Source organism: Nelumbo nucifera, chromosome 4 (genome assembly GCF_055504915.1).
Source record: "Nelumbo nucifera cultivar China Antique chromosome 4, China Antique-T2T, whole genome shotgun sequence".
NCBI lineage: Eukaryota > Viridiplantae > Streptophyta > Magnoliopsida > Proteales > Nelumbonaceae > Nelumbo > Nelumbo nucifera.
Genome location: NC_142652.1, coordinates 25682617 through 25710542, shown reverse-complemented (window position 1 = coordinate 25710542; position 27926 = coordinate 25682617). Strand labels below are relative to the sequence as shown.

Genomic DNA, 27926 nt, shown 5'->3' with positions numbered 1-27926 from the left:
TTAAAGTTGAGGAACATGAACATTGGAATGCGATGTTTGATGGGACATGGAGCATCAAGGAAAAAAAACAGAAATATTTCTAGACATTGTCCTCTTCATTCCATGGTACACAACTTTTTCAACATTTGCACTGGGCCACTGGTGGAGAATTCTTGTAATTGGTCCCGAATTAATTGGTGTTAGAAAAACAACGCACTCAAGCTTATGTAGATCCCTTTCCTTCCTGTTGAAGCATGTATTCTTTCTTCATTTCTTCCAGTACAGAGTCATTGGTGCTGCCAAGAAAAATGAGGAAAGCATAGTTATCTATAGTCTAGTATACTTTTCTGAAGTACTTTCATATATTCAACTAAAGAAAGCTTTAACTGGTTCACTAGCTATCAATGATGTAAGATTACATATCTTGTTGGTTTTCTCTAATACTACCCTTTTCCATTACATCATTTTGTTGGAAGAAAGCATAAAAAATTACAATGTACTAGTACACAAAAGCAATCACACACTCTCTCTCTAAACAAAAAATTTGATGTAATTTTGAAATTTGTTGAAGATTAATCAGTTTTATGTTGTTTTTCTGAGTAGATGTTTTATGTTAGTTGTTGGATAGGAGGTGGGGACCACAGTAGTTATGTGAGTCCAAATTTTATTATGTTTTTGAGTCTTATATATGCTGTTTTCATGTTATGCCGCCCTATAAGGGCATAGTTGTCTTTGTACTGCTTTATTATTTTTAGTATAAATAATAAGTGAAGGGGGCGGCCAAATCATTGCTCTCTTTTCTTTTCAAAGATCTCTCATTCTCTTCTTCTTCTCTCTTCTTTCTCTCTTCAAGAAACCCTTTTCTGTTCATATATTTGATTTCATCAGATTTCTACTTGGTATCAGAGCACCGGCTAGGGTTCTTGAAGCATTCTCATGCAGCCCTAAATCAGCTGACTGCATGAAGCAACAAAGGGTTGATCGATCTGCTATATATTGCCCAGTTCTTGGATTTTTTGGTGGGATCTAATCATCAGGAAGGTGATCTACTGTTCAACATCAAAATCAAGAAGAACTGGAGTACGAGGAAGAGTCCCAGAAAAGTTGGACTCTTTGTTTTTGATATGATCTTGGGCACCCAGGTATTGTTAGTTTTCTTTTGTTATTCTGAAGAGGGTGGTTAAGTTTCTAGAATTTTCTGAGCCTCCTAGAGTGATCAATTCACTCTTCTCTCTGTTGGGAGGCGTGGGATGGAGAGAGATTTCTCTCCGGATAGGGTTTTCTTCTTCTAGAAGGGTTGCTTTCTATGTGTGTGATATTAAATTGCTTTTGGAAGATCTCCAATCTATTTTTTCTTACTGTTGAACTGTTTGAAGTAAGATGGAGAGTTGGAGTACCAAGGTGAAATCCACCGATACCGTGGGACTGGGTGTTGGAGGTAGTAGTGATATTTTTTGGTTTAGAATCATTACTATAGTAAAACTTGATGGTACAAATTATTTCAAGTGGGCACAATCAGCCAAGATGGCTATTGGTGCCCATGAAAACTTAGGATACATCATTGGGGAGGAGAAGAAACCTGATACAAATTCTTCCCGATGGGTGCAGGAGAATTACATGGTAATTGTTGAGTGGCCCGGTTTTGTTTTAGTTTGTTTTTATTTAGTTAGGAAGTTGTTGGGCCTAGGCCCATTAGTTTATATTTTTTTAAAGTTGTGACTATTCAGTTTTAGTAGCCACCCTACTAAGGGCATCCTTGTAATATCTCATCTTTAAGTTAAATATAAATATAATGAGAGGTAGGCGGCTGGGGTTAACTTTTCTCACAATCTTAGTTGACCTCCTACTCTTTTCTTCTTCTCATTCATTCTCTACTGCTGAAATCTTCACCTTCCCCCTCTTTCTTTCACAAGAAGCTTGACTGAATCAACAAATAGTGATTTCTACTTGGTATCGGAGCAGGTCGAAGGTTCTTGAAGTTGTTCTCCCATGCAACCCTAGATCGGCCGACTGCATGGTGATTTAAGAGGCTGATTGAAGCTCTCAAGTAAGCCCAATTTTTGGATTTTCTTGATGGATCTGTGTGCCCTATAGCTGGTCTAGGGTTTCTCATCAGAATTAGGAAAAACTGGAGAAAGGGTAAGAGTCCTGTTTTTGTTGGACTCTTCATTTTTGACCTAGGAAGTGGCGCCCTAATTTTTTTAGGGTTCCTTGGAGTTTTTTGTAAGGGGCGGTTCAAGTCCTGCCTGGTTTGGAGGCTTCTAGAGAGGCGGCTGCCTCTTTTCTCTCTTCTCCCATCCCACAGAAAAGGAATCTTTTGTGGGAAGAAAGTCCAAGACACCAAGAAAGTGTTGTTGGTTCCAAAAGGTGTTTTGTTTGATCTTGCTGCAATTTTTAGTTATTTTCTTTATCTTTTTTGAGAAGCATGGAGGGCCACAAAGTTGAAAATAAGCCTGGGAGTGAAATGAGACCAGTGGGAGGAGGTGCTGGAGACCCCTTCGGGGCTAGGACCATTACTACAATTAGGTTGGATGGTGCAAATTACTTGGAATGGTTATAATCTTCAAAGATGGTCATTGGTGCTCATGGGAAATTAGGGTATATCACTGGTGAAGAGGTGAAACCTGAAAGTAGCAACTCCTAGTGGGTGTAGGAGAATTATATGGTGATGACTTGGTTGTGTAATTCCATGTTGCCACATATAAGTAAAAATCTTTTATGGGCAAATGCAGCCAAGGAGATATGGGATGGGGTTGCAGAAACTTATTCACAGAGGGAGAATGTTGCTAGGGCTTATCAACTGAGAAATCAGATTATTGCTACAAGACAGGGAGATAGATCTGTTGCAGCCTATTTTTCAGTCCTTAAAACCCTGTGGCAGGAGATTGACCATTTAGAGACATTTGCTTGGAAAACCACTAAGGATGCAACTACCTATCAGAAACATCTAGAGAAGTACAGGGTGTTTGAATTCCTTGCTGGCCTTAATCCTGAGTATGATATTGCACGACATCTTCTTTCCAGGGACAATGTCCCTCTCTCCCAAGCATATGCCTTTGTGTCAGGGGAGGAGTGCAGGAGGGATGTGATGATGAAAAACCTCATTTCTGATCAGTCTGCTATGGTAAGTGTTTGAAACCTAAACAAAGTGGTAGTGAAATCAAGAAAGAAGACAAAAGAGATCTGACCTGTGACTACTGTAAGAAGCCTAAACATACAAGAGATACTTGCTGGAAGCTTCACCCACATCTTGTGCCGGATAGATTGAAAAATAAGAAGGGAAATGCACACATGGCAGTTACTGGTGACACTCCGGCCCCTCCTACTACAACTACTCTGGAGTCTGTTGCAACTGCTGCAGTAAGGGCCGAACTTGAGAGGTATGGGCTACTTCTGAACCAGCGGGATACAGCCAGTTCCAGTTCAACCGCAAGCGGACAACAAGGTACAGGTGGCACTGGTGGAGTCCACTCTACCTCCTTTGCTCACACAGGTAGTTCACACGCCACTGCAAATTATGTTTCCACTTCAGGTAAGGAGGGACCCCCTTGGATTATAGATTCTAGAGCCTCAGAGCATATGACCAATAGCTCCACTATTTTTTCTTCTTACCAGTTCTATTCTAGCAGAGACAGGGTCTCCACAACTGATGGATCCCATGTTCCTATTGCTGGGAAGGGATCTGTCAAGATTAGTGATTCTATTTGTCTATCCTCTGTCCTTCATGTTCTCAGATTGAGTACTAATTTGTTATCTGTTAGTAGTTTGACTAAGAACCGGAACTGCTTAGTAATTTTTTCTCCTGGACGTTGTATTTTGCAGGATCTGGATTCAAAGAGGACGATTGTGAGTGGTCGTGAAGTGAATGGAATCTACCTCCTGGATGTACTTCCTCCTCATCAGAGTCATCATGTCAGCAGGGATAGTGAGTCAGGATCTGTGAGTCAAATTATGCTTTGGCATAATCGTTTGGGTCATTTACCTTTTTCTTCTTTGAGTTCTTTGTTCACAAAACTTTTTGAGTCTGTTAGTCTGTCAAGTTTGGAGTGTGAAGTTGCCAACTTGGAAAGCATTGTAGACATTCATTTAAACTTAGTAATAAAAGATGTTTTTCTTCTTTTGATGTTATTCATTTGGAGGTGTGGGGCCCTTACCATGTTCCTTCTATGGGAGGCTATCGCTATTTTTTCTTATTTGTGGATGATTTCTCTCGATACTCTTGGATTTACTTGATGAAATCCCACGATGAGGTACCATCCTTGGTGAGGCAATTTCATTAGATGGTACTAACACAGTTTGGAACAAGAATAAAGGTGTTTAGATCTGACAATGCCAGGGAATATTTTGAAAGACATCTTGCCTCATATCTGTTAGAATATGATGTTGTCCATCAGAGCGGTTGCCCCTACAGTCCACAGCAGAATGGTGTTGTAGAAAGGAAGAACAAACACATTGCTAAGACTGCAAGAAGCATGATGATCACATCTACAGTTCTGGTTCGGTTTTGGGGTGATGCAGTTCTCACAACAGTATATCTGATTAACAAGGTGCTCTCTCGTATACTTGGATTCAACACTCCATTCAGTCTTCTTTTTCCTCAGGGAGAGATGTTTCATATTCCTCTCAGGGTGTTTGGGTGTGTTTGCTTTGCACATATACTTGGTCCTCACCGCTCGAAACTTGATCCCAAGGCAAAGAAGTGTCTTCCTTGGATATGCAGAGAATCAGAAAGGGTACTGCTGTTATGATCCAGTCTCTGGGAGCCGATACGTTACCATGGATGCCACCTTTTTTGAATCCACGTACTTTTCTCAAAGAATCCTTCTCAGGGGGAGTGTTTTGGGGAAGTAAGTTAGCAATCTATTCCTCTCCCAGTTCCAGTCCCTGTGTCTACTCCTGTGCTTGACCACCACCCTGTGGCACCTACCTTGCCACTTCCTTTGCATTCTGCTTCTCAGCATTACTCACGACAAAGACTTCACAAGGCGGTTGATTCTACTACAGCAGAACTCACACCACTTCCTGTCGATCCTTTGGAGACTCCAGATTCGGATGACATGGATTCAGGTATTCCTCTTGGTCCCGCTACTATTTTAGTTCCCATTGATCCTACTAACTCTGTTATAGATAACATTGATCTTCCTATTGCTCTCAGAAAAGGGAAGAGAAAATGTACTGCTCATTGTATTTCACAGTACTTATCCTACAGTGAACTTTCTGCTTCCTACCGTGCTTTTCTCTCCTCTCTCGATTCAGTGTCTATACCCAAGGGTGTTAGTGAGGCTCTCTCCAAACCTGAGTGGAAGACAATTATGCAGGAAGAGATGGAAGCTTTGATTAAGAATCAAACATGGGACATTGTGAACCTACCAGAAGGCAAGGAGACAGTTGGATGCAGATGGGTTTATATAGTAAAATATAAGGCAGATGGAAGTATAGAAAGATACAAGGCAATACTTGTTGCAAAAGGGTACACACAGACCTATGGCATTGATTACTTAGAGACCTTTGCGCTAGTTGCAAAGATGGCCTCCGTTCGGATACTTCTTTCTCTTGTTGCCTCATACTCTTGGCCCTTGTTTCAACTGAATGTGAAGAATGCTTTCCTAAATGGGGATCTGCAAGAAGAAGTGTATATGGATCTTCCTGCTGGTTTTTACAATGATACTAAAAAGGGAAAGGTACGCAAGCTTAAGAAGTCACTCTATGGATTGAAATAATCTCCCAGAGCATGGTTTGACAGATTCAGAAAGGCTTTGATTGCTTTTGGATACACTCAGACTCAATCCAATCACACTTTGCTTGTGAAGCGTAGGGGATCTTTGGTGTCAATCCTAATTGTTTATGTGGATGATATTGTTGTCACTTGGTATGATCTGAGTGAGATTGATAGTTTGAAAAAGAACCTACATAAGGAATTTGAAATTAAGGATCTTGGAGAACTGAGATACTTCTTAGGCATTGAAGTTGCAAGATCGAAACATGAAATTTTTCTCTCAAAGGAAGTCTTGGACTTTCTTCAAGAGACAGGGAAGCTTGGAACAAAGGCAATTAGCACCCCTATTGATCAGAACCATAAAATCAATGCATCATTAGGTGAACCAATAAAGGACATTGGGAGATATCAGAAACTTGTGGGTCGGCTGCTATACTTGTGTATGACAAGAGTAGACATCTCCTATGTAGTGAGTGTAGTAAGTCAATACATGCATGCTCCACGAGTCTAGCATTGGGAGGCAGTTGATAGGATTCTTGCTTATCTGAAGGGACACCTGGGCAGAGGCATATTGTTCACTGATCATGGACAGTTGAAACTAGAGGCTTATACAGATGCAGATTGGACAGGATGCCTTGATGACAGGAGATCAACTTCAGGAGTGTGCACCCTAGTTGGGGGTAACCTAGTCTCATGGAAGAGTAAGAAACAAACAGTGGTGGCAAGATCAAGTGCTGAAGCCGAATACAGGGCCATGGCACATGGAGTTTCAGAATTTCTCTGGATCCGTTCTCTGTTAGAAGAAATTGGTGTACGGGCAGAAGAACCCATGATGCTATATTGGTACCAGGCAACAATTAATATTGCCCATAACCTAGTCCAGCATGACTGAACTAAGCACATTGAAGTGGATAGACATTTTATCAGAGAAAGGGTAACTTCTGGAGAAGTTTGTCTTCCATACATTGTTTTTTATCTGCAACCGATGTTCTCACAAAAGGTGTTGCAAAGAACAAGCTGGAGCATGATCTACGCAAGTTGGGAATGTGGGACATTTTCTCCCAACTTGAGGGGGAGTGTTGAGTGGCCCGGTTTTGTTTTAGTTTGTTTTTATTTAGTTAGGAAGTTGTTGGGCCTAGGCCCATTAGTTTATATTTTTTTAAAGTTGTGACTGTTCAAATTTAGTAGCCACCCTACTAAGGGCATCCTTGTAATATCTCATCTTTAAGTTAAATATAACTATAATGAGAGGTAGGCGGCTAGGGTTAACTTTTCTCACAATCCTAGTTGACTTCCTACTCTTTTCTTCTTCTCATTCCTTCTCTACTGCTGAAATCTTCACCTTCCCCCTCTTTCTTTCACAAGAAGCTTGACTGAATTAGCAAATAGTGATTTCTACTGTAATGTCTTGGTTGTGTAATTCTATATTACCTCATATTGCAAAAAATTTCCTATGGGATGGAGTGATTGAAACCTACTCTCAGAAGCAAAATGAGGCCCTATTAGTTAAGGAATCAGGTGATAAGTATGAAACAAGGAGAAAAACCCCTTGCTGTGTATTTCTCCATGCTAAAAACCCTTTGGCAGAAAATCGATCACTTAGAAACTGTGGTAAGGAAAAGTGTAAATGATGCAGCAACCTATCAAAGACTGGTACAGAGAAATAGGGTTTTTGAGTTCTTGGCAGAGCTGAACCCTAAATTTGACATTGCTAGGCAACATATTCTTTCTAGGGAGGGTGTGACACTCTCTCAAGCCTATGCCTTTGTCTTTGGAGAGGAGAGTAAGAGGAATGTCATGCTAAGACAGCCTAGGGTTGACTAGTCGGCTATGGTTAGTACAACCAAATATAAGCCAAATGGAGACAGGGGGAGTAGTGACACTAGAAGGGAAGATAAGAAGGACTTGGTGTGTGATTATTGTAAGAAGACTAAGCATATCAGGGACACTTGTTGGAAGCTTCATCCAAATCTTATGCCTGCCCGGATAAGGAACAAGAAGGGAAATGCAAATGTGGCCACTACAGGAGATTCTTCTTCCCCTCTTTCCCAAACTAATTGGGAATCCATTGCAGTAGCAGTAGTGATAACAGAATTGGAGAGGTTTGGATAGCTTATGAGTAAGAAAGATTCACCTAGCTCTGGCCTTCCAGATGGACAGCAGAATGCAGGAGTCAACTACACCACTTCTTTTGCACATACAGGTAGCTCATATGCAACTGCAAATCTTGCATCCACTTCAGGTAAGGATGGATCTCCCTGGATTATAGACTCAGGAGCATTTGAGCACATGATTAATGCCCCTACCTTTTTCAGTTCCTATCAGTTGTGCTCTGGTAGAGATAGAGTCTCTACAACAGATGGTTCACATATTCTCATTGTTGGGAAGGGAACAATTAAAGTGACCAATGATATAACTTTATCTTCTGTCTTACATGTCCCTAGACTTCATACCAACCTACTTTCTGTTAGTTCATTGACAAAAAAATTAAACTGTTCAGTGACCTTTCTTCTTGGTAATTGTGTTTTGCAGGATCTGGAGTCAAAGAAGATGATTGGTAGTAGTCGTGAGGTGAATATAGTCTACCTTCTGGATGAGATTCCGAAACATCAGAGCCATCATATTAGTAGCAACAGTAGTAGCGGGTCAGAGCCAGTTAGGAAAGCATTATACTTTTGCTTTTAATATTGTTCACACTGATGTATAGGGGCCATATCATATCCCTTCCATGGGAGGATACCGTTACTTTCTCTTGTTTGTGGATGATTATACACAGTATTCTTGGATATATTTGATGAGATCGCGAGATGAGGTTTTTAACTTGGTACGACAGTTCCACCAGATGGTTCTCACACAATTTGGAGTGAGAACTAAGGCCTTTAGATTAGATAATGCCAAAGAGTACTTTGATAAGGACCTGACTACATATTTCTTAGAATATGGTGTAATTCATCAGAGCAGATGTGCATATACACCGCAACAGAATGGAGTAGTTGAGAGGAAAAATAGACACATTGTGGAGGTGGCAAGAAGTCTTATGGTATGTGCTTCAGTTTTTGTGCATTTCTAGGGAGATGCGGTTCTTATAGCCGTGCATTTGATTAACCGTGTTCCTTCACGGACTTTAGGGTTTAAGCCATTTAATCTTCTTTTTCCAAATGGGGAGATATTTCACATACCTCCGAGGGTTTTTGGTTGTATTTCCTTTGCTCACATTCTTGGCCCCTATTGCAAGAAATTAGATCCTAAGGCCATGAAATGTGTTTTCTTTGGGTATGCTCAGAACCAAAAGGGGTATTACTGTTACGACCCAGTGTCGAGGAGCAGATTTGTCACTATGGATGTTACCTTTTTTGAATCCACCTTCTTCTTCTCGAGTGGTTTTTCTCAAGGGGAGAGTTTTGGGGAGAACTTACAATCTGTTCTTCTTCCTGTTTCTTTTGTGCCTCCATTAGTTCCATCATCAGTTCCATAAGCACTTCCATCAGCTTCTTTGCCAGCACCTCCGTCAGTTTCATTACCTGAGCCACTATGAGAGCCTCACAGAAATATCAGTGTTGGCAGACGATGGTTGACTCCACACATCCTCAATCCACACCTCTCTATCAGTCCCTCTGAAACTCCAGATTCAACAGATACAGTTCCAGGTATTCCTCTTGAGCTTGAGCTTGTTATGCTTTCTAATGATAATGTTCATGTACCTAACACCATTGTTGCAACTGATCCCATTGACCTTGATCTTCCCATTGCACTTCGCAAAGGGAAGAGAAAGTATACAACCCATTGCATTTCACACCATCTTTCCTATAGTGCCTTATCACCCTCCTACTAGGCTTTCCTTTCTTCCTTGGATTCTGTGTCTATACCCAGGAATGTTACTGAGACTCTCTCCAAACCTGAGTGGAAAACAACCATGCAAGAAGAGATGGAAGCCTTGGTTAAAAACCAAACTTGGGAAATAGTTGATCTCCCCTCAGACAAGGAGACAGTCGGATGTAGATGGGTATTCATAGTGAAGTGTAAGGCCGATGACAAGATAGAGAGGTACAAGGCAAGGTTGGTAGCAAAAGGGTATACTCAGACCTATGGTGTTGATTATCTGGAAACCTTTGCACCAGTAGCTAAGATGAGTTCAGTTCGTATCCTTTTATCTCTAGCAACCACCTATTCATGGTCCTTGTTCCAGCTTGATGTCAAAAATGCCTTCCTCAATGGTGATTTACAGGAGGAGGTATATATGGACAATCCAACAGGCTTTTATGAAAATGTTGGTAAAGGAAAGGTGAGTAGACTCAGAAAATCTCTGTATGGACTGAAACAGTCACCTAGGGATTGGTTTGACAGGTTCAGAGGGGCACTTATCCGTTTCTGATACACTCAAACCCATTCTGATCATACCCTCTTTATAAAGAGGAGAAATTCTCTGGTGTCAATTCTGATTGTGTATGTGGATGATATAGTGGTTACATGAAATGATCTGGAGGAAATTGATGATCTCAAAAAATCATTACAGCAAGAATTTGAGATCAAAGATCTTGGTGAGCTCAGATACTTCTTGGGGATTGAAGTTGCAAGATCCAAGCATGGGATCTTCATCTCACGGAGAAAGTATGTACTTGACCTACTATGGGAGACTGAAAAGCTGGGGACCAAACCAGCAGACACTCCTATTGATCCAAATCACAGAAGATGGTGAGTTGGTAAAAGATGTGGGGAGATATCAAAAAATGGTGGGTTGATTGCTATATTTGTGTATGACACGACCAGATATTTCTTATGCTGTCAGTGTTGTGAGTTAGTACACGCATGCACCTCGAGTTCAACACTATGAAGCTATTGTGAGAATGCTTGCATATTTGAAAAAGCACCCTGGCAGAGGCATTCTTTTCTCAGATCATGAAAATTTGAAGCTAGAATCCTATACAGATGTAGACTGGGCAGGAAGCTTAGATGACAGGAGGTCTACATCAGGAGTGTGTGCCTTTGTAGGTGGAAACTTGATCTCCTAGAAGAGTAAGAAGCAAGCGGTTGTGGCAAGGTCAAGTGCAGAGGCTGAGTATAGATCCATGGCTCATGGTGTCTTAGAATTTCTTTGGGTTAGATCTCTTTTGAGTGAGATTGGGGTGAAAGCAGAGGAACCTATGATGCTGTACTGTGACAATCAGGCTGCAATCAATATTGCCCACAATCTAATTCAACATGACAGGACAAAACACATTGAAGTTGATAGACACTTCATAAGAGAAAGGGTAATAGTTGGAGAAGTTTGTTTGCCTTATGTCTCTTTAGAGTTGTAGTTGGCTGATGTTCTCACTAAAGGGGTGGCAAAGAACAAGCTAGAACATGATCTACGCAAGTTGGGAATGTGTGACATTTACTCCAAACTTGAGGGGGAGTGTTGAAGATTAATTAGTTTTATGTTGTTTTTCTGAGTAGATGTTTTATGTTAGTTGTTAGATAGGAGGTGGGGACCACAGTAATTATGTGAGTCCAAATTTTATTATGTTTTTGAGTCTTATATATGCTGTTTTCATGTTATGCCACCTTATAAGGGCATAGTTGTCTTTGTACTGTTCTATTATTTTTAGTATAAATAATAAGTGAAGGGAGCGGCTAGATCATTGCTCTTTTTTCTTTTCAAAGATATCTCCTTCTCTCTTTTTTCTCTCTTCAAGAAAACTTTTCTGTTCATATATTTGATTTCAACAGATTTCTACTGAATTAATTGGACCATGTGCAGTATCTCAAATCATCATCTAAATGCCCCAATTAGCAGAAGAAACAACTGCATAAATTACAGGTTCATCTCAGAAAGGTTAGTCAAACTCTATCTTGGACCAAATAGGGAAACATGGGGGAAAAGAAAAGAAAAGTCAGCACTACCTTAGAAAAATAAGATCATATCATGCATGCTAGACAATGGAAGGATCCTGCAAGTCTATTAGGAATGGATAATCTGAGGGGATGGGCTGCATGTATGGAATATCATCTTTGAATAACCTCTCTTCACTGTATTGAATAATGCCAGATGGAAGATAGGAAGGACAAGGGATTGGATAATTTTGACTTGGGGGTTAAAACATTTGTACATTAAAAAATAAGCATGTTTGTTTGATTGGTGAAGTAAACAAGTATGTTGAGACAGAACATCACAAAGATATGCAACTCAAGCCCTTCATTGATACCAAATCATAAAGCCTAAATAACAAGAACAAAGAAAACCCCTCATGAATAACAGACCACTAAGTGCTGAGCCAGTACTCCAAGGAAGACCTTAACATGGAGGAACAGATTCTAGTTACTAGGATTTTTTTTGTTCAATAACAGTAAATTTTATTAAAGGATTGAGAAAATTACAGAGTCAGGGAGTAAACACTCTTAACTCCTGAATACAGCCAAGATACACCCAAAGTATAAAAGTAATTACAACAAAACCCAAAAAATAGAGTTTCTGTTCACCCCTTGCCTAGCTAGACCATCTGCCAATGAATTTGCACTTCTCTTTACCCATGTACATTGAACTTCAAGGTCCTTAGTCAGCCACTTAAATTTCCTCCTTTCATTGCTGTAATTCCAAAGCCTAGAGTTGTCCTCTTTTAGCCAGTTCACCACAATTTCAGAATCTCCTTCTATGACCAGTTTATATTCATGTCTTTGGCCCTTTGTACCCCTTCAAGAGCTGCTAGTACCTCAGCCCTCAAGGAATCTCCCACCCCAATTGGACCAGAATACATGGCTAACAGATTCCCTTTTTCATCTCTTATAACTCTCCCTATTCCGGAGGGCCCTGGATTGCTCATACTGCTGCCATCGAAATTCGGTTTAGTAAAGCCGTGAGGTGGAGGGTTCCAACAAGAACTTGAGACCTCTGGCTAATCCTAGTAACTAGGTCTCAATTTCTAGTTACTAGGATTAGCAAGAGGAAATAGTCCTGCCTAAATATATGATACCTTGGGGAGCTTAAAAAAGCTTTTTCATGACCAGCCTATGGAGAAAACTGGAATAACAAGAGTTGAAAGATGGCTATGGCTGTCATAGGTTTTGCTAATTGTGTAGGTAATAATAAAAAAGATTGAAGGAACAGAGGTAAATGCCCAAGATACTAGAAACAAAGGATCACCAAGATGTGGACAACACAATCCACAAATTAGAACCAACCAAAAAACAAAAGCCTCAGGAGTTGGGACAATTCATTGAAGAGCTATTGGATACTTGCATATAGGTAACAAGATACAAAGAGGGATACAAGATTCTGAACAACATCATTAAAACAGAATGAACAACAATAGATCATAAAAACATCTATCCAGAAAAAATGACATGGGACAGACAAAGGCCCATGTTTCAGTCAATCATGAGTTCATGAAGTAGAAACTAAAGTGCAGATATATTTCTAGTGGTAACCTCTCTGACATTTAGGTTCATAAACAGTTAAATACAAAAATCAAGCATTGTTACCGTGTAATGTAAAGTACAATTCTCATGCTTTAAGTTATTTATAGAAACAAGCGCGAATTTGATTCTGTCCACTGTCAGTCCATGAAGAGTCTTTTTTGTTTTTAACTTTCCTATTCATTGACAACAAGCAGCAGACAAAAAATTTCATTCCAAAAGAGTGAGAATAAAAAACTTAATGGTGCAGTTCGTGACTGTTAACCACCACTGCACCACATTTTTTTGATCAATACACCACTGGACCACATTGCTTACAAATTCATCTCACCAAAACTTTTTTGGACCCCTAGAAAGGCTCATCAAAACCATATTTTGATCTTAAAACTATTGTGTCCATGGAGACTAAATGCAAAAGAAGTTTTACTTGTCTAAAATCTAAAATGGAATGAGTGACATCTGTTGTTCACTAATGGGTTATGTATGGGATCATATAGTTGATCATCCTAATAGACTGTCCTAGTCAAGTGAAGAATAAGCTGTACTTATTATTGCTGTTATCATCATCATCATCATCATCATCATCATCATCATCATCATCATCATCATCATCATCATCATCATCATCATCATCATCATCATCACCATCACCATCACCATCACCATCACCATCACAACTAGAATGGTACTTTCTTTGAGATTTAATAAACAAATTGTACACAAGATAGTACCATTGGATAATTTTAGTATTAAGTTTTATAATTACTGAATCACAATTTAAACAGTAGAAGGATCTACAGAAAAAGGAACTTCCTATTGAGGATATGGTAGAGCTAATTTAGCAAAACAACTCGAAAATGTCAATAGAATTGAGCAAATCAATTCTCAAAAAAAAAAGAGCAAATCAATGGGTCCCACAAAAGAGGAGCCCACATGGTAATGTCCTCAAATAAGAATCAGAATTTTATCGCAAAAACATTTCACCAAGGATAAAAAAATACTTTTTTCTTACATACCACTACTTGTAAATTTACTCAAGTACAAAGCCCCATTGCTCATGGTAAAAGGAAAGCTAGGGCATTCTGCTAACCCATCGGATTCACTATACGAAATGTGCAAAAACATTCCAAATTTGATGAACTTTGAGGTGTTAATTTGGTACCTAGCTTTGAAGAAGCACTTTCAAATTTTAACAAAAGCTCAACCAAGGCCTGCTGAAGTTGCATCCCTTGGATAAACTAACAACTTGCATCCCTTATATAGATAAACTAGGGCTATCTTCAAGGAGTTTTTCTAGAGTTGGCTAACCTAGGAACCCTGAGGAATACGAGGTTCACTCTAGATGCCAAAAATTATCTCTGATCTGGTAGGATAGGTTCCATGGTTCTCCTGCTCTGCCTCTGTTACTCGCCCAACCTATAAGAATCTGTGGATTCACCCCTCAAAAATATATTGACATCTCCTGAAAACTGATATCCCAAGACCCTGTATAAATGAGAGAAGTTCTACTTTTTCTGATTCCCTTGAATAAACTGATCTGATTATGCTAAATCCAGATTCACAGATTCTACTCACTAAGTTCAAAATGCAATTACCTCATATTAAAAAAGATTTAATATTTTTTTTTTCAAAATCCATACGAACATATGACAACATATATAATGAGTAAACAGAAAAGGAAGTTCAAAACTATCATATCCAAGCAACATGCAGTAATGTAACAACTGAACTTACTATTGATGAAGGCATTCATTTAATTCTTTTGCTTGTTTACGACACTGCCAAATGATTGATATTGTTCTTCCTGAAGCACATTCAGCATACTTTGAAGTGTAATAATCACATTCTTTGAGTGCCTTCTGCTTCATTTTGCTGCGTAAAGCTGGAAATATTAATATATGAAAGCTCATGTTATTGTATGCCCAAAGGATACCCAAAATATAAAAGAAACAAAAAAAGAACAAGAGTCATTGACAAAATGAATACATCAAATAACATTTAAAACTTAAATAAAAAAAAATATCACAGGTAACACAATATCTGAAAGACCTAAAGTTACAAAGTATAATTGGAAATCTGAAATCCATTGAAGAGCCAGCTGACATCATATCATTTGTTTGGTTATCCACAATAACTGCTCTGCTTAGTCAGTCTCTGTTCCTTTTAAAATGTCTTTGGCTGAGAACCACAACCATCCCTTTGTTTGACTCTCTTTTTCCTTCTCTTATTTTTGTCTGAACAGTGTTCTTCTATTCTTGCAAAAAAGCTAAAAGATGATTAATGATAAAATAGAAAATCACAAATTTCCATAAAGAGGAAGAACTATAAGGTAAAAATCAAGTATCCTTCTTTTACCTTCACTTGGTTTTAGTTGAAAGTCCACATGGTAGTAAAAAAATATGATGCAAAAGTTGTATATGGACTTGGTTGAATTATTATAGCTTGCCACATTTAGATACTTGTACTTAATGATTATAGGATATATAAATGGCAATGCCTCATAACTTCTATCCAACATGATGAATTTGTCAGTAACAATTTTCTTGTTTGTTGCACATAAATGTCTCATTATGGTTTCTTGCATCCCAAATCATTAACTGTATTTATTTAACATTTCCTGAAGCTTTCTTGACAACTTACCTGCTTTCTTTCCAATTTTACCAACTTTCCTATCTTCTAAGTACAAAGTCATATTAATATATTTATGAAATTGAAGTATCCCCGTCTTCATTGGTGATATTTCTAACAATGAGACAGCAGTTTCATCCTTTCACATAATGTTATATTATGAAGTACAATTGAAGTATCCCCATCTTCATTGGTGATATTTATGAAGTACAATTGAAGTATCCCCATCTATAGTCTCAATTAGACTGGCTGGCAAACTGGGTTAAAATGAGACAGCAGTTTCATCCTTTCACAGCTGATGATATCCTTAGATGTTGGCATTACGTGGGCCCTCTTTCTTCCAGACCTTCTCTCATCCTCGAATATGGAGTTCTCCACCTCCTCATATAACCAAATTAAGTTTTGATGGTTACTGCATGGGAAACCCAGGTAACTCAGGTATTGATGGTGCCTTTAGATGTCATTCAGGAACTATCATGCTAATATTCTTAAACCCGATTAACTATGGGAACTAAGATCTGAGCTGTTGCCTCTACTTAAAGGTTTAAGACTGGGGTACTCATAGGGGTTCACAAATTTGGAGGTGGAAGGGGTCTATAAAATGATTATAGGCTGGATGCAGAACTACTATGCAGTGCCAGGTCCTTGGCAGCAGACATGATACTACAGAGACTATGTTCCTGGCAAGAAGAATGAACTATACATTCAGGTGGATAGGAAGATCAGCAAATTCATTGGCTATTTCCTTGTCTAGGGAGGGACTGGATAGATTTGAAATGTATTGGAGGTCTATCCAAGAGGGACTCAACACATAATAGTAAGATAGAAATGTGATCTTCTCTCTTTCTCTCTCTCTCTCTATTGATAGTTAGATAGAAAGGCAAGTGTTTACATGAGGCAGGTAGCATTGGATTAGTCTGGTTTCATTATAGTATTAGGGCAAAAACCCAATCTTGGTCTCATCTATTCAGGGTCTTGGGAGACTGCACTGGATACAGACCTAACCTTAATTTTTAGCACAAAGTGGCCACTCTAAAGACTCAAACCTGCACTCTCAAGCTCATGGACCCTTGAGCATGGAATATTATTGATACAAAATATCATAATTCAGAATGCTAAATAGTTATCTAGGCTGCATTTGGATTTCGTTCAGTTTATGTACTTCATGAATCATGAAGAATGTGATACCAGTAATACTTCTGCACTCTGCAGGAGGTTGCTTTTGTTCACTGTGTTTTTGAAGTTTAAATTGTAGTAATTTCATTGTTGCAGCTATTGTAGCCCAACTTCAGCTTTATTGCTTCAAAAATTGCTAAAAATAGGTAGCAATTCTTCTTACCAGATATAGTTAGTGCCTTCTTCCTTTTTCCCCCTCTTTACTGCCAGCAACATAAATGCAGCTAGCGACAGCATTGCCAGACACAACCTCATATAAGCTGCTTCCTTGGATAATGGAGATATACCATATTGCATCATTAAAATACACAAGTTAGTGTTCTCAAAACATTCTAAAGTAGGTAATATTTTAAGCCATTGAAAGTGCAAAATAGCCCAAGTCACTGGATGTTTGCCTAAATAATCACTTAAACCCAAGGCACAGCTTTGCATATGCATTTTTTATTTTATTTTTTATAAGAACAGTATAAAATATTCGTTCAACACCAACCTGCATACAAAGTAATGCAGCAAAAGAAATGTACAACATTGGGCCTCCCAAGACAGGCCACACCACAAATAACAGTAGAAACAAAAACAAATGACAGCAACTGATTACATATTACAAATTAGCAGCCGGTCCTGGACATCCCCAATCTAAACAATCTTTTCCCACCCCAGCCTTAAGCCAGATAATCAGCCATCATGTCGGCACTCCTAGGCACCCACTTGAATGAGGCGTTCACTGCATACACATTTTAATGTGGGTGGATTCAATCTTGAATGTTTTTGTCCATGCACCATCTCTTGGACAAGTAACCAATAGCCAGAGTGACTAAAGAGTTCTGAAACATCAGATAATTTTCTTCATTTTGAGTTCTACCAATGTTTTCAAAAAAAAAAAAAAGGCTGTAGTTTCATTTGAAATGTATCAATTTGATTGATAAAATGCTAATAACCGGCTATGTTTCAATGATTTGTCTCTGTAAATACATCCATACTAGATATCACACTGCACCAGATACCGAAAAATATCACATCACGGCATAGCACCATGAAGCTTATAATTCATCAGAACAATGATTCCAGTATCATTTTCATTTTCCATATTGCTTGATGCATACGCCTCGCTGCAAATGAACACATAAACATGTATGTGGCCTCATGATCTCCCTTTTTATTCATTTGAGTTTTTCCTTTTGTGTGCATCTGTCGAATGAAGTGACGAGCATTCACTAGTTTTCTGCTTTTACCATGTTTTATCAATTACATCATTGAAGAATTAGACTTGGCACTAATTTAAATCCCTTACTAGAGAACCCCGAAAAAATTTACCAAGGCTTCGAAACCTTTAAAACTACCTACAAAACACAAAGGTTTGAGAGCTTTGAAAAGGGGAAAAAACAAAAGACAGAAAATAAAGGAGCTTGCCTTCTTCTACTTTCTTCTTGACATGGTTTTCTCTGGCTTCTTGCACGTAACCCATTGAGATCTCAAAACCCACTTCACCCTAGCAGCGCCTATGCAAGAGAATCAGCAGAAGACAAACTCAGCTCAACATGCTATTTGGTAATTCGTTATTGACGCAATAACTCACAACCAAACAATACCTTCTGAATCAGTTCAAATCGACGCCTTATAATATTACTCTCACAACCAAACAATGCCTTTCGAACTCAAACAGCAATTTAGAAACTATGGTTGTGGGACTCTAGTCAACAACCTGTATCCACCTTTCGTATAGAATCTATGATCATGGATCCCATGGAGCTGTGGACCCACACCTCGATGTGTGATCTAGATGACATATCCGACGGTGAAATAAACCGTCCTACCTGCATAAAATAAAATGTAAAAGAAAAAAATAAAAACCGCCCTACCTGAAAAATGCACATTGATTTAACGTTTAATTACAAAAGGAAAATGCGAGCGAAGCAAGAGAGAAGTATTATACTATTGTTTGTTAGTTTGGTTTCAAGGATCTGACGCCATTGGATAGCCGATCCCGAATTTGAACTCAGCAAGTAAAACACTCTGTAAATTAAGACATCGTGATTGAAGAGCTCGAAGAGAGATTTAGAGTGGAGTTGTTGCAGATCCAGATTCATCCATGGAAGTCCCTCAAGGAGGATCCGATAGAGAGAAAGGAAGCTCCGGTCCTTCTTCCATCGTAGTCGTCTCGAATTTTTGGAGAGGTAGCGCCATTTCGCATTTCCGTTATTAATTAATAATTTTTCTTAATCCATATACGGAAAATTTTCGCTGAGATAGCATGTTCAGTGGAGTTGTGCAATTTGCTTTGTTGCTTCCAACTTTTAGAGCTCCTTGGACGGAATTTACTGAAAAATTTCTTCTTACTATTAGTAATAGAACCTTGAGTTGCCGAGGTTCCATTTTCCTCTGTACAATTATTGGATCACAGTAGTCAGTCCTTGAATTATTATAGTCGGTCATTGTAAACCAAGAAAGTGAACCGCAGTATCTCTCTCAATCTGTATTATATCTTCTCAGTCTTGATAAAAAGAAAAAAAAAAGATAACATAGACACCTATTCAGAATAAATGAAAAATCTCATTTGTCGATTGTAATCATGAATTCATGTTAGTGAAGAATTGGGGAAATTCTTGTCGACTAACGAGATTTAGCTGCTTAGCGTTAGGCTAGCTTTGATATTTCTAAATGACTTGTCCTCTTTATTTTAGTTGGGAAGGCTGTCATCGGAGATGAGATGGTGGCAACTGGCAAGTTTGATATGTAATCATTTACCGAAATAATTATTGCAAAGTTCTGCAAAACTTCCCTTTTTCTATTGATGGATTTTTAATTTCCCATGCATGAGAACATAAATATATCAAGATCTTTCCCTACAAGCCTAAATTATGTTTGAGGCATTATGGATTGCATTTTTATGCCCTTTTTATGAGAACGTTCAAGTTCAATGCCCTTTCCAATATACTTCTAGTTCGCTATTCAAAGTTGTATTCCTTTTATGCTATTTGATATGCATACTGATATTTTGTTATCCATGTCAGTATAATCAGTTACTTTGATTTTATGACAGCTGAGTGTCTGCAATTTTGAGACCTCAAAAATCTATATGCATATCTCTTTATGTGGTTCAGACATGGAATAAGGAAAAAACTTCTACTCCTTTTGTAAGGAGGAAATGCTCTTTTTCATGGTGGATGAAATATTCATGTAGGACCAAGGTTCAAAATTTCGATGCGATATGCCCGATATGGAGCATATCGTATTGGGAGCTTAAAACCGACCCCCTGATGCAATTTTGAAAAAAAAAAACTTAAAATAAGAAAGTTATAAAGTAGCGATACACCCGATATGCATGAAACACCCGATTTGCCTGTTCGTGCATATCGGGTGTATTGATACTTTAAACCATGTGTAGGACATATTTGAATGAATCTTAAATTTTTCATGATAATATGGGTGATATGGCTTTTTATCCACCATTTGTAGAAGCATTCTCTCCCTTTTAAAAGGAGTGAATGTGGACTCTGAAATGAGTAAATGACATGAATGGAAGGTTCTATACCATTCGCATGGAGGTGCTATACTTTTATTGTCTTTTATTATTGCAATTTAATATATATAAGTTTCTTATCGCATCAGACCAATTGTGATGGATGATACTTTTCAGATGGTGGTAATGGTGATGTTTGTGTTTAGAATGATAGCTATAGCAACTTCATGTAAGGTCGATCTCATGCATACTTTGTGCTTGTACTTTTTAAAAATGAGGTTTTTGAGTGCTTATTACAGCTTATATAGAATTATAGATATGATCATTACTCAATCAATGTTGGTCCTGGATATCCGGAATTTTGGAAGTGTTTCTTGGAGAAAATAGCCACTCTCAGACTCAAATTGTATTCTCACACTAGTCAAAGGTTTTACCATTGCACCAAACAATTGCCCCTATTACAGCTTATTTATACTTTTGTTTTAATTTTAATCTTTTTCCAGTTTTATCATATGCTTGCCAAATTTCTTGTCATTTATGTTATTACACTGCAAGAGGCAATCTAATACATTAAGCATTGTTATATGATAATGATTAGAGTTTTCTTTTCTTCTTGAATAGATTTTGACTTGGAGAAGGAAAGGAGTTTGTTAGATGAGCAGGGACTTAAGATAGCTGAAAATCAGGAAAACAGCCAGAAAAGCAGGCGGAAGCTTGCAGAGAGTACCCGAGGTATGCCCTTTAAAATCTGGATCTTAATATTAGTGCTCAATCTCATTGTTTTTGCTGTCATTGCCTTGGTCATCTGTTGGTCTGGGACATGTTCTATGTGTGTGTGTTTTTTTTTTGTGAATTTGAAGGTCGGCCTGTAAAATTTATTAATCCATATTGGCAGATTTCAAGAGAGCTTCTGCAGACAAAAAGTTAGAATTGTTTGATTCTTTACTAAAGGGTTATCAAGAGGAAGTGGACAATGTTACAAAAAGAGCAAAATTTGGAGAAAATGCTTTTCTTAATATCTATCAGAAGCTTTATGAGGCTCCAGATCCTTATCCAGCTCTTGCCTCAATTTCTGTAAGTACAACTGGTTACTTTTTAGGAACTTCCATTGGAGTGTCTTTTAAGGACTTTTAGCTTCCTTGGCCTTATGTGTTGTTTAGTGCCTTAAATCTCTTTATTATAAATAGCAAAAAGTTGGTCAGTTGCAGATAATGTTTAAGAGCATCCAATTGTTATATTTAGATCTGTAATTTCAAATTCATTCTGATGAACTTGGATGATGCATGATCCCTAAAGTGATCCGTTATCATCATCATCATCATCATCATCATCATCCATGCCTTATCCCAACATATGGAGTCGACTACATGAATCCTGTTTCGCCAATCCGTTCTATTTAAAACCATATCCATTGTTAAATTATTAGCACTTAAATCATTTCTAATAAAATTAAATTTAGAATGTCAAGACACTTAATTTATGATATTTACAATTCTAAGTACTCAGTTTTTTTAATATATTTTGGATCCATTGGTTTTGGCTTCATGTATGTTCTGTGGAATCTTATGTTCTATAAATACTTGTTATCTTACATGCTATCTATTTATTTTACACTTGTCTAATTCTATGAATTTTGGCTGCAATGTTGGAGTAATATATGATCACCGTATCTCACTGTACAATGACACATATCCCTATTTGTAATAACTTGTTTAAGACCTAAAGATTAATTTTCTGGTCTAAAAGAAGACAAGGAAAAAAAAGGATATGACACATATCCCTTGTTTTTAGATGTAAGATTATTAAACAAGAGAAGAAAGATAAGGAAAAAAGTAATCAGGTCCTTTGCCAGGACCACAAACCTTACACTATGATAATGCTAACAACTGTAACATATTGCAATGTGAAGATAAGTGAAAAACAAATATTGCACAAGCAGATTTTTCTAACAGTTTTATACTGTCATCCTTTTGCTCAAATTGTCAAATGGGTCACATGCATAGCAGGTAGAAGTAGAATAGGAATTGGGGTGGATACGAGCCGAGTCGAGCCTAATAGCTAGCTATTCGAGCTCGGCTTGCCAAGGTAGTACAAGGCTCGAGCTCGGTTCGAGCTAGAACCTTGAGCTCGAGCTTGGCTCGACTTGAGAAAAATGTTTTATAAAAATAAAAATAAAAATATTATAGATATAATATTTTTATTATATATTATTTTCTATAATAATAATAATAATATTAATATTATTATTTTTATTATTATATGTATGTAGCTATTCGAGCTCGTCTCGCGAGCCTCACGAGCCGAGCTTTATTAGGCTTGAGCTTGGCTCGATTAGTAAACAAGCTTGTAAATTGGGCTCGAGCTCAGCTCGAAGCTCGGTCGAAACCGAGTTGAGCTGAGCTTTTCATGAGCTGAGCTCAAGTACCTCGTCAAGAGCTCGACTCGTGGCCACCCCTAAATAGGAATATGTTCTTAATATTATATGCTATTGCAGATGTTGATATATTGTCATCTACAATATCTAGATACGTATATTTGCCTAGCATACACTGTTGGACATGGTACATGCTTGTTATGACATTGGATACTACATGGACAGTTTTGGAGTATACTTTGTAATATTAACACATTAACATATTTAAGTTTGACATGGTGTTTCTAACAAATCATACTACAAAGAATTTGTATATATCTAAAGCTTAATTAAATTTTTAAGTATTGAGAAAGGGCACTTGACTTCAAAACTAGATACATGATAAACATCTTAAATGGTATACATCTACCTCTATCCATATCCAGGATCTTATAAGCTTCATATTAAAAAATAGAAAATTGTAATATGAAGAGCTATACTCGAAGTAGCAAGGAAGAGAAGAGAACCACAAAACTGAAGAGAATGTCAAACTGTCCTAGCCAGTCGACCGGTCCTTTATTTATAGATGAATATAGTACAAGGTACAAGAAATTACTGGGATGCCCCTGATTAGTGATGGGACACCCAGATGACTTAAATCATTAAACAGGATTAGGCCCATTAACACAGGCCCAGTTACAAGATAAGTTAAACATAAGAATGGGCTAATAAGAACTCTTATTAGCCGAACATCACTCTAACATTCTAACACTCCCCCTCAAGCTAAGCATGGATATCAATCATGTTTAGCTTGCCAAGTATGTCCCTGAACTTTGTTGATGCCAGCCCTTTTGTTAATACATCTGCAATCTGCATCTTTGATGGAGTATAAGGCACATAGAGTTCTCCTGAAATAATCCTCTCTCTGACAAAGTGTCGATCAATTTCAATATGTTTTGTCCTGTCATGCTGCACAGGATTGTTGGCAATGTTGATAGCAGCTTTATTATCACAATACAGCTTGAGAGGACCCTCAGTCTTGACACCAAGCTCATTAAGGAGAGTTCTGAGCCATAAGAGTTTAGCAACCCCGTGTGCCATAGCCCGATATTTTGCTTTTGCACTTGATCTAGCCACAACATTTTGCTTCTTATTGCGCCATGTGACTAGGTTTCCTCCCAAGAATGTATAGTAACCTGAGGTTGATTTTCTGTCTCCAACAGACCCAGCCCAATCAGCATCAGTGTAGGCTTCAATTTCAAGTCTGCTGTTTTTTCTGAATAGAATTCCTTTCCCTGGGCAAGTCTTCAAGTATCTGAGGATTCTTTCCACTGCTCTCATATGAGGGGTCTTTGGTGAGTGCATGAATTGACTGATAACATGCACTGCATAGGCAATGTCTGGCCGAGTAAAGGATAAGTATATCAGTTTTCCTACCAACTTTTGGTATATTTCCTTATCACAATATTCCTCACCCATTGATTCTTGTAATCCATGGCTTGGTTCTATTGGAGTGTCTGCTGGCCTGCACCCCATCATACCTGTTTCCTCTAGGAGATCTAGCACATACTTTCTTTGACATATGTAGATTCCTTCTCTTGATCTAGCAACTTCAATTCCAAGAAAGTATCTCAGATTTCCTAGGTCTTTGATCTCAAATTCTGAAGCTAAGAACTCCTTCAGCCTCTTCATCTCTTTCACATCATTTCTAGTAATCACCATATCATCCACATACACAATGAGTGCTGTAAGTTTGTCATCCTGTCTCCTTGTAAACAATGTATGATCTGCACTGCTCTGAGTGTACCCTACTTTCTTCATGGCCAAACAAAGTCTCTCAAACCATGCCCGGGGAGATTGCTTCAAACCATATAATGCTTTCCTTAGTTTACATACATTCTTTCCAACATCATATCCAGGTGGGGGTTCCATGAATACCTCTTCATGAAGATCACCATTTAGGAAGGCATTCTTCACATCCAGCTGATGAAGTTCCCAAGAGAATTTTGCTGCTAGTGACAGTAGAACCCTGATTGTGTTGAGATTTGCTACTGGGGCAAAGGTTTCCTTGTAGTCAATTCCTTCCTTTTGTGTAAATCCCTTTGCCACAAGTCTGGCCTTGTACCTCTCAATTGACCCATCTACCCTGTGCTTTACTGTGAATACCCACTTGCACCCAACAGTGCCTTTCCCTTCTGGCAGGTCCACCAATTCCCACGTCCTTGCTTTCATTAGGGCTTTCATCTCTTCATTCATGGCTTCTTTCCACATTGGATCAGATGCCGCCTCTGAATACCTAGAAGGGACACATACAGAGGAAAGAACAGACATAAAGGAATGATAGGCAGGGGATAAGTGTGAGTAAGAAACATAATCAGCTATGGGATGCCGAGTGGTACAAGAACGAACAGGCTTACGGAGAGCAATAGGAAGATCCAAATCTGAATTGAGTGAGTCAGAATTACCTTGGATTGCAGAGATAGATTGATCTAAGTTCAACTGGTTGCAATCATGAGGTTGAGGGGCCTTCTTCCTTCTACTGTATGTAAGTATCTCTTCCTCTTGTTTACTGGAACCTTCAGAAGCACCAGCCGAATCTGGAGAAGTAACTGGCACAGTGGGAGTCTCACTAGGTTGACCCGGAATGTTACAATTAGTAGTAGTGGAAGGTGATGAAATGGGAACAAAAAAGAAGGGAAAATGAGAATCCTCTTCCAACCCACTACTCTCCCCCTGAAGAGGATTCTAAGAAGACTGGAAATAGGGTTGAGACTCAAAAAAGACTACATCCCTGGTGACATATTTTTTCTTGGAGACAGGATCATAACACTTATACCCCTTCTGCGTAGGAGAGTACCCCAAAAATATTCCCTTTGTAGCCTTAAGATCCAGCTTGGTCTTCTTTGGATCCTTCACATGTATGAAGCATGTACAGCCAAAAACCCGCGGGGGAAGAGGAAATTTTGGAAGAGTGGGACACAAAACAGAGAAAGGGGTCTTCATACCCAGTAGCTTAGATGGCATTCGATTTATCAGGTATGATGCAGTGAGAACAGCTTGAGACCAATATTGCTTGGGCACATTGTGCTGGAAAAGAAGGGCTCGAGCTGTCTCCAATAGATGCCTGTTCTTGCGCTCAGCAATCCCATTTTGCTGAGGGGTGTAAGCACATGATGATTGATGTAACATGCCTACATCTTCCATGAATGAGTTCAGGGATCTTTCAAAGTATTCAACTGCATTGTCTAAATGGAATTGCTTGATCTTTTTATCAAATTGTGTTTCAACCATCTTGCAAAACATCATAGTTATCCGGGGAACTTCATCACGTTCTTTCAACAGATAAATCCAAGTGCACCGAGAATAATGGTCAATAAAACTGATAAAGTAACGGAAGCCATCAATGGAAACAATGGGTGAAGGACCCCAAACATCAGAATGAACCAAATCAAAAGGGGCTTGAATTTCATTACTAGAAATTAGATACATTGATCTACATTGTTTTGACATTTGACACACATCACAAATTAAACTTTGACTCGAAATGCCCTTACATAATTCGGGAAACAACATTGCTAAGGAAGAAATGGACAAATGACCTAGCCTAGCATGCCACAAGTGCAGCCTAGCTATTGACTCCACACTCTCCGGACTAGTAGTAGAAGCTTGCATGGCTGAGCTGACATCTTCATCAAAGTAGTAGAGGCCCCCATACTCATGACCACTCCCAATCGTTCTCCTCGTCAATCTGTCCTGGAAGACACAATGAGAAGGAAAGAAAGTTATACTGCAGTTCAAGTTTTTTGTAAGCTTTGAAACAGACAACAGATTTGAGGTAAGATTAGGAACATGTAGGACTGATTTAAGAGAGAGATCCTTGCTTAGGTCAACCACCCCCTTTCTAGAGATGGTGGAGAGGGACCCATCAGCTACTCTCATCTTATCCTGGCCAGACAACAAATGATATGTGGAGAATAAGGACATATGTGTCATATGGTCAGTGGCTCCTGAATCAATCACCCAAGAGGTAGAATTAATGGAACTAGTTGCACTAAATGCAGAGGTTGTACCTGATTTGGCAAGAGAGGTGGAAGCTAAAGAATTGTTCTTCAGACGGGCTAATGCCCGGTTGAGAACCTCTACCTCACTAGCTGTGAAGCCCGAAGTACTTGGTCCAGAGGAGTCGGCAACCTGCCTTGCGGTGGAAGATGACACTATCTGAGTACTCTGTGAGTTATCACTACTGTTGTTGGTGGCAAGATTCCCACTTGTTGTGTGGCCCTTATGTTGCCTTTTGTCCTTTCTCAGAGTAGCTGGCTTCAGATGTGGGTACAAGACCCAACATCTCTCCTTTGTATGTTTCTCACCACCACAATGTGTACACTTGAGAGACTTCTTGTCTGAAAATCTATTCCCCTTAGTGGAGAATAAGGCTGAATGTTCTCCAGGTAGTTCCGTTGACTGTGTCTGGGAGTCAACTTGCATCTCCTTTCTCCTTACTTCTTCATTCCTCACCAGGTTGTAGGCATGGTGAAGCTCAGGTAATTCATCTCTCCCTAGAATCTGTGACCTTATACCTTCATATACAGGGTCAAGACTCGCCAAAAACTTGAAGGCTCTGCCCTCCTCAATCTGCTTGTCATGCCTCCCCTTATCATTGGCATTTTCCCAATCCAAAATCAAATGGTGGTCAAGCTCTTCCCAGAGACCTTCCAGTGTTGCAAAGTAGGTTGCCACGAACATGTCTCCTTGCCTTAGGGCTGCAATTTCTTGGTTCAGCCTGTAGATTCTAGCATTGTTTTTTTTCTGGCCATATGTCTTAGATACTTTCTCCCAAATTTTAGCAGTTGTGGGGAAGTGATGAACAGTTCTGACCACCTTAGGAGTCATAGAGGCCAGCAACCAAGACATGACTGTGGCATTTTCCTTGCGCCACACGGTGTATTCAGGACTGCCAATTTCTGGTTGTTTCTTGTCTCCATCCAAATAGCTTGTGAGCTCACGAGAGGTAATGAACAACATTGCAGAGACGGACCACTCTCTGAAGTTATACTCATCCAGCAGCACACTTGTAATCTGCAAGCTGTGTAGATTAGGGTTTTCCAGGTTTGAGGACCTTGTTACAGGTCTGTTATCCCTAGAGGAAACTTCACCGGATAGTGAGGACATCCTGACTTCAGTCCAAGAGTTGTTCACAGTACTGTTGGTGGTTCTGGTCGCAG

The 27926-nt window shown here is 38.9% G+C and overlaps 2 protein-coding genes across 5 annotated transcripts in view; one reads left to right on the top strand and one right to left on the bottom strand.

The window, feature by feature from the left end:
* On the bottom strand, positions 1 to 18472 carry LOC104603007 (uncharacterized). Of its 4 annotated transcripts, none has more exons than XR_016068616.1 (4): positions 18302 to 18442; positions 17055 to 17151; positions 14822 to 14969; positions 1 to 275 (listed from the first exon to the last, which is right to left on the bottom strand). XR_016068616.1 is itself a non-coding variant. In XM_019198687.2 (4 exons), the coding sequence occupies exons 1-4, from the start codon at positions 18354 to 18356 to the stop codon at positions 203 to 205; spliced, it is 363 nt and encodes a 120-aa protein (XP_019054232.1). In that variant the 5' UTR covers positions 18357 to 18472; the 3' UTR covers positions 1 to 202. The 4 variants fall into 4 exon arrangements, 2 of the variants coding, with proteins under 2 accessions (XP_019054232.1, XP_010265203.1); XM_019198687.2 differs by having other exon boundaries at positions 14822 to 14959; positions 18302 to 18472; XR_016068617.1 differs by lacking the exon at positions 17055 to 17151 and having other exon boundaries at positions 36 to 275; positions 14822 to 14959; positions 18302 to 18448.
* Positions 18473 to 18763: 291 nt separating this feature from the next.
* LOC104603008 (protein CASP) overlaps positions 18764 to 27926 on the top strand; it is a 56790-nt gene continuing 47627 nt past the window's right edge. Inside the window, exons 1-3 of the mRNA XM_010266902.3 lie at positions 18764 to 19065; positions 20973 to 21083; positions 21247 to 21425. Coding sequence (XP_010265204.1) covers positions 18981 to 19065; positions 20973 to 21083; positions 21247 to 21425 — 375 coding nt within the window. The 5' untranslated portion in view covers positions 18764 to 18980. The remainder of the gene's footprint in view (positions 19066 to 20972; positions 21084 to 21246; positions 21426 to 27926) is intronic.